At 36.1% G+C, this 9,463-nt stretch overlaps 1 protein-coding gene across 7 annotated transcripts; it reads right to left on the reverse strand.

Moving 5' to 3' along the window:
* Positions 1 to 1,469: 1,469 nt before the first annotated feature.
* Positions 1,470 to 8,062, reverse strand: LOC102597162 (eukaryotic translation initiation factor 5B-like). Of its 7 annotated transcripts, XM_015302794.1 has the most exons (8): positions 7,075 to 7,358; positions 5,590 to 6,146; positions 4,840 to 4,917; positions 4,683 to 4,739; positions 3,626 to 4,323; positions 3,401 to 3,511; positions 2,941 to 2,974; positions 1,471 to 1,670 (listed from the first exon to the last, which is right to left on the reverse strand). In XM_015302794.1, exons 2-5 carry the CDS (start codon positions 6,064 to 6,066, stop codon positions 4,246 to 4,248), a joined length of 690 nt encoding a protein of 229 aa, XP_015158280.1. In that variant the 5' UTR covers positions 6,067 to 6,146; positions 7,075 to 7,358; the 3' UTR covers positions 1,471 to 1,670; positions 2,941 to 2,974; positions 3,401 to 3,511; positions 3,626 to 4,245. The 7 variants fall into 7 exon arrangements, with proteins under 7 accessions (XP_015158278.1, XP_015158280.1, XP_015158281.1 ...); XM_015302792.1 differs by having other exon boundaries at positions 1,470 to 1,670; positions 2,941 to 3,511; XM_015302795.1 differs by lacking the exon at positions 2,941 to 2,974.
* Between the last annotated feature and the right edge of the window lie 1,401 nt (positions 8,063 to 9,463).

Consider the following 9,463-nt stretch of genomic DNA (forward strand, 5'->3'; position numbering starts at 1 on the left):
GCTTCAAGCTTTCTAGGATTCGTAATCAAGGTATGATGGCTTATTCATTGATGGATCCCTTTCATCCATGAAACCCCCATGTTTCCCCCAATTGTGAAGTTGATTCCCCAATTCTAGTTAGGTTTCCTGCCTATATTGTGGGTATTGTTGTATGTTGATCCAATTGAGTGGATAATGGTTGTTTATGATTGGTTATGATGTAATTACATGTTTTTAGTAGGATTATACATGTATTCTTGATCAACCTAGGATTCTAGGGTGAAATTGATATAGTTTGGTTTTATGCCATGAAAGTGGAAATTGAGGGCTTAGATGTGACCTTCTAAGATTGATGAATTACTTTAGGAATTTCTTGAGATTAGAGCACCTAGATATTAATTGATTAAAAGTAAAGATTATACATATGAATTGATTAGATTAGTGACTATTTGATGAATCGTGATTAGTAGTGTTGAGATTGAGATTATATGATGATATATGATTAGAATTGCTTAAGAATGAAGCATGTGGTTAAATTGTCTTGAGAATTAGGCATACATGATGACCGTGTGAGGTATTTCTTGAGAGTAAGGCTTGTAGTATGAATGTGATTTTTAGGGCCTTGAGGGTAAAAGCTAACATGTTGAATTATTAATGTCAAGGCTTTGATAGTGAAGCTTATATGATGATGGTAGATTAATTATTACATAGAGTTGTTGTAAAAGGACCTTACCCACCTAATCTACCTCATATATGTTTGATTTCCTGAAATGATATGAGTTAGGATGATATCCATGTCTAGAGCTTGAACCTTAGGTGTGATGATTGAAAATAAGTTTTGAACCTCAAGGAGGTGAAGTATGAGATTATGCTTATAGTAATTGAACTACTCACTACACCATTTTAGGCCTACGGCCACCCCAGTAAAGTGTAGCCTAAACTAGCAAAAAGTGTGGCCTTTGATAAAAGGCTACACTTTTGGACTTTAAGCAACGCTTTTTAGGGGGTGGCCTAAAGAAGCGTAACCTTTGACATTAGGCAACACTTTTTAAATGTCGCCATCGCGTAACCTTTGACATTAGGCCACGCTTTTGAAATGTCGCCATAGCAGCTACACTTAAAAAGCGTGGCCAAAGAGGTATAAAGGGCACGCTTTGTAGTAATTCATTAGCAACACCTTTTGTTTGATTATACTACACTTAAAAGTGTGGCCTTTGCTTAGTTATTGGTCACACTTAAAAAGTGTTTCCTTTTATATCTCATCTAGATCAACACTTATAAGTGTAACTTTTCTTATGTACAAGATAACATTGGACGTCCTACGACAACACTTTTGAAGTGTGGCAATGTTGTGTAGAATTTTGTAGCCACAATTTTCTATTTTTAAGAATAATAATTTTTATTTGCATATATTCAATAATCACATAATTAAATACACAAGTGACCTAAAGTACAAAATTAACTAATAATTAAATCGAAGCTATATATTTCAAATAAACTTCGAGAAATATGTCTTGTACAACCAATACTTAGAAAGTGATTGCTTAAAGATATCTACTATCAATAAACTCCACAACACCAAATGCATTCAAAAATATATGGCAATAGTACTACAAAAACTATTCATCGTTCACTACAATAGATCAAGTTTTACTTCTGGCCACAATTCCAATTCAATTACCGGCATTTTCCTGCACATTCAAAATAAAATTATAAATTAGTGAAATAAATCATGTATTTAATATGCTTAAATTCACAGTAAGCTAAACCAATTCATAACAATAAAGATGTGGAAGTGCATAATTGGAGAGTATTCACTGTAAGCCAACCAATTCAAAAGTGGACTCGACTTTTAGGCCTGAGGGGGAAACACCTATAATCCCTATTTGGATTTCTCTACCGGAGCTACCTTGGCATTTATCACAAGGACATCTTGTCAGCCCTTCTGAGTCCTATTGGCAAAGTTTTGTACTTGGACACTGCTTCTATATAAAAAACTAGAGGAAGTGTTGCTAGGGTCAAAGTCCAATTGATCTTACCAAAGAGAGACCTCCTCATGTGTGGATGGGGTTGAATGAAGAAGATCTTAACTTAGGGAGGTGGCAAACTATTGAATATGAGCATATTTCGGATTACTGCATGTATTGTAAACACCAAGGACCCTTGTTACATGTCAGTACTATTAAGCAAAGAGATGACGAATTTAAAAAAAGAAAAGAGTTGGAGGCTGATAGGAAGAACAAAAACAAAGGGGAACAAGGCAAACAAGATTCCAGAAACCTGCAAATGCAATACACAAATAGAGAGGATGGAAACAACAGTTCACAATACCAGCAGCACCAAAAACAAGGAAATAACAACAAGCCAGCTGATGAAGAATGGCAGACTCAGAAGAGGAAAGCTTACAGGCCAGTTCAACATAGCATAGACAGACCAAAATCTCCTAAGGAAACATTGCAGCAGCAGCAGACTCGTCACACAGGTATGACTACTAATTCTGCACTCCCTACTTCTAATAATTTCATTGATCTTTCTATGCAGGATCAACCAAACAATCAAGAAGGAGCTAAAAATCAGAATTCAAAAAATAAGGATACAATGGAGACACAAATTAATAATAAGTCAACCACTGACTTACCTTCCACAGCCAACCAATTGTCAAACAATTCCGACAAGGAAAAAAAAGAAAAAATTCTGAAAATCAAAGGAAAAGGATCACAGGTATTGACTCTACTACTCCCCTACCCAAGAACCCCCTTGTTAATTGTTTGGATGAGGTTGTTGAAGTTATTGGAGGGTTGGAAGGAGGGTGTCAGGATGGTTGGAAGGAGGCTGTTCAAGTTACAGAAACACAATCAGTTTATTATTTTCTTTCGCTAGTAAATCAAGTTTCAGTTAAAGATAAAATGGAGAGGGCGGATCAAGCAACCAAGCAAACTTAATATACAGTAAATTGGTTACCTTCTTATGGTATCTATAATATGTTCCACGCATCCTGCAAATGTTCTCAATCCATAAGTTTTATCACAAGGAGTACAACAAAAATGAGTTTCCATAGGCTCAGCAGCAACTATGAAAAGAAAAAAACATCAGATCAATTTTTCTATTACGTGGGATAAGGAACACGAATATACCGAGAATTAAACATGCACTTATCGTGTGATATAGATTCCTATCGATACCATTAGAAGGTAAGCAAACATCCACTGGAAAAGCAATTCGATTGAGGCAAAAAAAAAACATCTTCAAATTATGCTTAGAAACAAGGACCTAATAGTCTTAGTTACTACTACTAGTACTCTATTTAGTTCCCCTAAATGATGGACTCATCTGAGGCAATGTTTCTTGGAATAGCCAGAACTAACCAACTTGCAGCTCCCTGGGGCAATGATATGGCAGAAGAAGAACAACATTTTCTTACTTGTTGATGACCGTACTCCTTCCTACTGATGCTAACATGGCTAGCCCTGTCATCCCCTGAAGATTGCTGTGCTTTACTCATCTTGACTCCCTTCACCGGAGAGGAGAATGCCTTTAGTAACATACACAGAGAATTAAAGTGGCATTCAATTATCAAGAACATAAATAGTTAATTAGATTGAGTGCAAACTGAGAGAGATCTGGAGATAGGATGCATGATACTCACATGAGGTATGACGGTAGTTGTTGTGGTTATAGTTTGTCTTGATATTAGGGCTTGGAGAAATCCTTCACCAACGTTATGAGGGACATCATTTAATTTGATGAGAGTAGTTGTCTTGTTTCCAGTTGACTAGTTCATCATGTTATCCCCAACTTCATAGCAAGTTTCACTAGATATGGTGGAGACAGTAGCAGTGACTGTTCGTCTTTCAGGGACAGGCTTGACAGGGGATGCTAGGTTGTTGTTATGAAAATTATTAGTGTAAAGAAGCAATGAAGGAGGAGCTATGGCAGTAGAAGAAGAGACTGAGGGTGGTGTTTGGACCATATAAAGATCTTCAACCTGGACCAGAACCTGAGGGGACATGTTCAACCATTACTCTTGCGGACCATGTTTAGCCAAAGGAAACTACCCTGGGGTTTTCACAGTCTGAAGCCACTCTTAAGCCTTTGTATCTTGGCATCTTTTCCCTCAGCTGCTGGGGGAGTATTTTTTGCTTTTCTGGGGTTAATTGTTGTTAGCTCATTTCTCTGATCATTTGAACTCTCCATTGCTACATCTACTGCTTGCACTCCCTATTTCTCACTTCCTTGTTCCACTTCCTTTTTCTTAACTTCAACAAATTATTCAGCCGACAACATAAATAATGTGATCGCCTTATCTTTTTCTTCCAGTTTAGACACCAGGTTCAGAAACTTATCCTGTATTCATCACCAAATTAACGTTTAACAGTCGACAGAAATTACTAATACTAAAAATATCACGACTCCTACAGTAACATGCATATCCTACAGTACCATGAATCTCTCTACTTCCTCACTAATCAAACATAATTAAGCCCCACCTCTCCCTTTCCATTTCACACTAACCAGAAATAACAACTTAGAGAACCATAGATGGGAATAGTGCATTTTGATGGATTAGATTACAGACATCAGAAATGATTGAGTTCGGTATCTCAAATGTGAGTTACAACATAATATAAACTATGGAAGTGTGAGTTGCATCTAATTCCACATGCAAGGCAATAACATACATATAGGTTGATTAATTAGAATACCTCCATTTTTTCCATGAAATCTGAATTGGCTATCATTAATTGTTTCTTGCACTTTTCCTGCCACAAAAACAGAACATGAAGTATAATTACCAAACGGGTTAAGTATTAATTTGGAAACCACTCAAATGACATACTTTTGTCTTTTGGAAATAAATACCATTGATGGAATAGCTTTCCTTGAAGTTTCAATAGCTTTGGTTTCTTGTTGCTTCTTCTTCAATTCAAGCTCCTCAATCTTTGTGCGCAAATAAAAACACAAGCATATATGTTTATATATCACCAATGTAAAAGCTTAAAAACACAACCTCAAATGGATGTTGTTGAGAGCTGGAGCCTTTAGAAAGCTGAAACAACAAAATGTTTTGATGTAGTGTCAACTCTAAACCATTTGCTAAAGTTGTTTTTCCAGATTTTGTGAGCTCCCTTACATTAGACTGGCCCTTAAGATGGTTATTCCCTTTTTGGTGTTTGGCTAGCTCCCCGACCCTTTCATAGCATCGTGTATAGGAGCTAGCACATCTAATTTTGTATCTATGGCATCTTCTTGATAACAACTTACCTTATCAACCAAAAAAAAATTTAGTGTCCATAAGTTTGTTTATGTTAGACGAGTTGTCTCAAACAAGGTTATACATAAAGAAGTTACACATTTAACAAGAAATCAATGTGAGTAATCAAGAACCCTTTCCCCAACCTAATGAAAACATGCAATTAGAGAAAATCTTATAATATCAACACAACCCATTAAATATTGATTATCTATTCTTATTTGTATTGCTGATGTGCACAAAATCTAGTTCTTTCGAATGAAATGCAGAGATTCCATTATCTTTAATTTTCCTTTTTTATAATTAAGCTAGTGGATGAGATCAATGAATATGAGACAGTAGACAAGAAAAGTTAATACCCTGAAAATGCCCTTAAGAACATCAACTCCCAGAACAATTGGATCCTTCTTCTTGAAGACACAATTTGGTATGATCTTGAGCACACAGGGGAGGACTGCTTCTTCAGCAACTTCCTTCTTTTTTTCTTCCTTGATAGTGTCAATGTAAGCTTTAAACTGATCAAATAAGTGATATATAATATCAGCCATAAAAACTTTGACACCAAGTTCATCTGAAAGTTCCCGAGCTCCCTGTGTCACTTTAACATCAAAGGCCAAGATGGTTGAATACTCTTTCTTCTTCTCAAGCATAACACTAGCTTTTATGACATTCTTTTTATGCACGGGACCTATGCCAATCCCACTGACAGGTATGCTTACTCCTGGGGTCTTCAAAAATTCCAGCAAAGCTTCTAATGATCCAAGTGTAGTTGCTTGAACATATACTCCCTCTCCAGTTTTGTCGATCCTGCTCATCACTGACTTCATATCTTCCATAGCTGCTTCTTTGATGTCTTCCACATCATCAGCAGGCCCCACAACATATAGACTAGTGCCAGCAATCGCATGCTCAAAGCCTTGAACAAGAATAGAAAGAACCAAGGGGGGGGGGGAAGGAGAAAGCTCTCAGTCTCACTTATTCATGGAAAACCACCACTAAATCAATAGCCATATAGTAAATAGTGAAAGCATCACACATCAGTAGAAGAAAATGCCAATACACCCATGCAATGGACTGAAAGGTTATGGCTCGTTAGTTGAACTTCCAAGTCAAATTTCACTGAAGTAACAAACTACACAAGAACAACCATTGGATTTCTTACAACTATTCCAAGTCAAAATAGGACGGTATTTGTACAGCTATTCCAACAAATTTTTTCTCAAAGGTACCACAAAATATCAGACTTAGGAAATCAGAAATTCTGAACAAAATTGATATGCTCAGGGACATCATGAATAGAACAAAAAGAAAAGAAGAGACTATATGTTCCCAAATTAGAATAACCTTCCAATGCTCTTGCACAAATTTCACCATATTTGTTGAACATGAGACATCAAGTGCATTGGTTGGTTTCCTGACAAGAAAAAATAGAAAAAGGAAAGAGATGTACGTGCAAAGAGATAGCTCCTCCACTTATTATTTTTCGTGCAATTACGAAGCTTCCTCCAAATCTTTATGAAAAGTTATTTGACTTCCAACAGTAATCAGGACTCAAAAGTTATATCCAGTAGATGACACTCTACTTTGCTTGATTGATCCTAGAAAAACTAATGCTAATTTTATTTTTAATTAAAAGGAAATCAGGAACCCAAACATAGCATCATCTGATTTTAACAACAAACTAATCTAAGATTCAAAATACATACACTTTCTAACAACAGATCAGTCAAAATAAAATGCACTTCTGACTCTCTGCATTAAGTTTCCTACCCAATAAACTTCCTAAGCTTGATCCTAAGACTAACCAAAAATGAGCTCACAGATTTACAAGTAGTGAATAATACCTGGGAGGTTATCTTGATACCTTGGGCAGCCTTGATTTTCTTATGATGCAAATATGTTCCTTGAAAGGATTTTTCCCAATCAAGAGAAGGCACTTTCATCAGTACGCCATTAGATAAATCAAATATCAGATAAATTCAAAGAAAAACATGACAATCAATTCATTCTTAAGATTTTTTTCATGCTCCATTGACCACAAGGTACAAAAGTACAAAAATAATTAGGGCATAACTGAACCTGCAGACTTGTGTCCCATGTTCGGAAAATTAAACAAGTAATGTGCACATCTTGATGTGGGAAAAGCCTATTTTAACAGGGGAAATTGTAATTTGAACACAAATCTAGAAGCCTCACAGCAAATTTCTGATCTTCTGTTTCTTTTGTTCAGAGAAAATTCAAAGTGGCAAAAACCAAGTGTGTTATCAACAATCTAGGATTAATGTAACAACTCAACAATTCCATGTCCATGAAAGCATCCACAAGCTTGAAATGATTTACATATATCTCAAAAGACAGGGGTCCAAATAAACCAGGGTAGAGGTACTGTTAAAAGAAGGGACCAAAAGAACAACTGACATCATAAACTCAACTTTCAATACAGCCACATAACTCTTGAGCTAGAACCCCCACCCACAAAGTAAACCTTTATTTTTTGTACGAAACATTTGGCGTTGAGGAAACAGATAACTCTAACATAGTATGTTACCTTGACAAGCCCAGACGAGAAGAAGGCTGACATATTCACCGTGTGACTGAATCTATCTTCATCGCCACTTCTCGTAGATTCTCCGATTCCTCTAAATTCAAAATCCTTCGAATTGTTTCTCTCGTCTCTAGGACAAAGGTGAAGAAGGATTAGGGAAATCGCCACATGCCATTGATAAGGAAACTGGAGAATTTTTGGGTGAAATTGAGAAGGAGAATAACTAGGGTTTATGGTTTAATTTTTGAGTAGTGCTTTTGGCAAAGAGCAGCACAAATTTTGGTTTGGGGAAAAAACGTTTTTATGTTTGTATAGAGTGTTTTTTTTTTGGCCAATTAGAAATTGGAGGGAGAGTTGAATATATGGGAGGTAATACAATATTTTGGTGAAAATTTTTAAGATAATTATAAGGCCATACTTATCAAGTGTTGCTTTTAGAATTATAAAAATAGCACACTTCAAAAGTGTAATCATATGTGTAAATAAGTGTTGCTAATTATGTAATGATTTGGCAACACTTATAAAGTGTAGCCTATACCGTTAAACGGTACGCTTTATAAGTATTGACAATATTATCATAGTCAAAAGGCCAAAACTAAGGCTATGCTTTAAAAGCGTTGCTAAAAATATTTTAGGCAACACTTTACAAGCGTTGTCCAGATTTAGTGTGGCCTTATGCCTAAAATGGTGTAGTGACTTGAATTATGATTATTTCCATGTCTAATGTTGTTATTCTAGAGATGTTGATTTGATATGAGCTTTGATCTTGAAAGGGGAAGACATGATATTATGCATGTTTTATGAAGGTTATGCACATGCTTTAAGAGCACTTTGAGAGTAAAGTGAAGATGCTCATGATTTAGTTGTTGTGTGGTTGAGAGGTTATTCTCATATACACACCTATGTATGAATATGATACGATGTGAATGGTTTTCTCACAATATGATGATTCTAAGGTTAGAAGACTATTCTCACCTAATGAATCTATATGAAGACATGGACGGTGAAAAATTATTCTTACGCATGATATAATGAGCTATAGTATGAGTTATGTTGGATTGACTTTTAACACATTCTTCCATAAATATGAACTTAAGTCAAGACTCAATATGAACTCAATGAGATGGAAGCTTTTATGCTAGTTGAGTCCGGCTTTGCAATGAAAGCTTTTACACTAGTTGAGTCTGGCTTTCCAAATGGGTTCCTTCTACCTTAGTTGAGTCCGGGTTCCCAAAGTATTTATCTCATGAGATGGAAACCTTCTACCTTAGTTGAGTCCGGGTTTCTAGTAACAATCATCTTATCCCATAAACTAGGTGCCCTCGTAGGTTACGTAGATAATAGATCCATCTAAGCTAAGAATATGGCTCTACCTTAGGCAAGTAGAGCAACCCCTTTTCGATGTGGGGTAGACACCGGATTCCATGTTAAGCTCAGATGGTCTATGTTGGTTAAGGCTAATTCCCACAGTAAGAATATGAATTATGAACTATGGTTTCTCAATAAGCTCTACTTAGCATGGGTAGGATTATGGGGTCGTATTCATGCATTGTACAAGTATGCTTTGAGGGTGTTCATGGTATGCTCTCTTATGTTATGATGGTCTATGTAATTAATGTGTTTATGACTTATGGTTATGATGTATGCTTAGTTTGGATTGTAGCTTGAGAGGCCCTTCCAATACATGT

This window comes from Solanum tuberosum, unplaced genomic scaffold (assembly GCF_000226075.1).
Source record: "Solanum tuberosum cultivar DM 1-3 516 R44 unplaced genomic scaffold, SolTub_3.0 scf00380, whole genome shotgun sequence".
NCBI classification, from domain to species: domain Eukaryota; kingdom Viridiplantae; phylum Streptophyta; class Magnoliopsida; order Solanales; family Solanaceae; genus Solanum; species Solanum tuberosum.

Bases quoted from the DNA above. Each gene is read 5' to 3' on its own strand.
- LOC102597162 (XM_015302792.1), bottom strand. From the start codon at position 6,066: ATGGAAGATATGAAGTCAGTGATGAGCAGGATCGACAAAACTGGAGAG. The intron at 4,740-4,839 runs GTATTTATTTCC...TTTTTGTGGCAG, and splicing joins GGAAAGCTATTCCATCAATG to GAAAAGTGCAAGAAACAATT. The intron at 4,324-4,682 runs GTATTCTAATTA...TGATGAATACAG, and splicing joins ATTTCATGGAAAAAATGGAG to GATAAGTTTCTGAACCTGGT.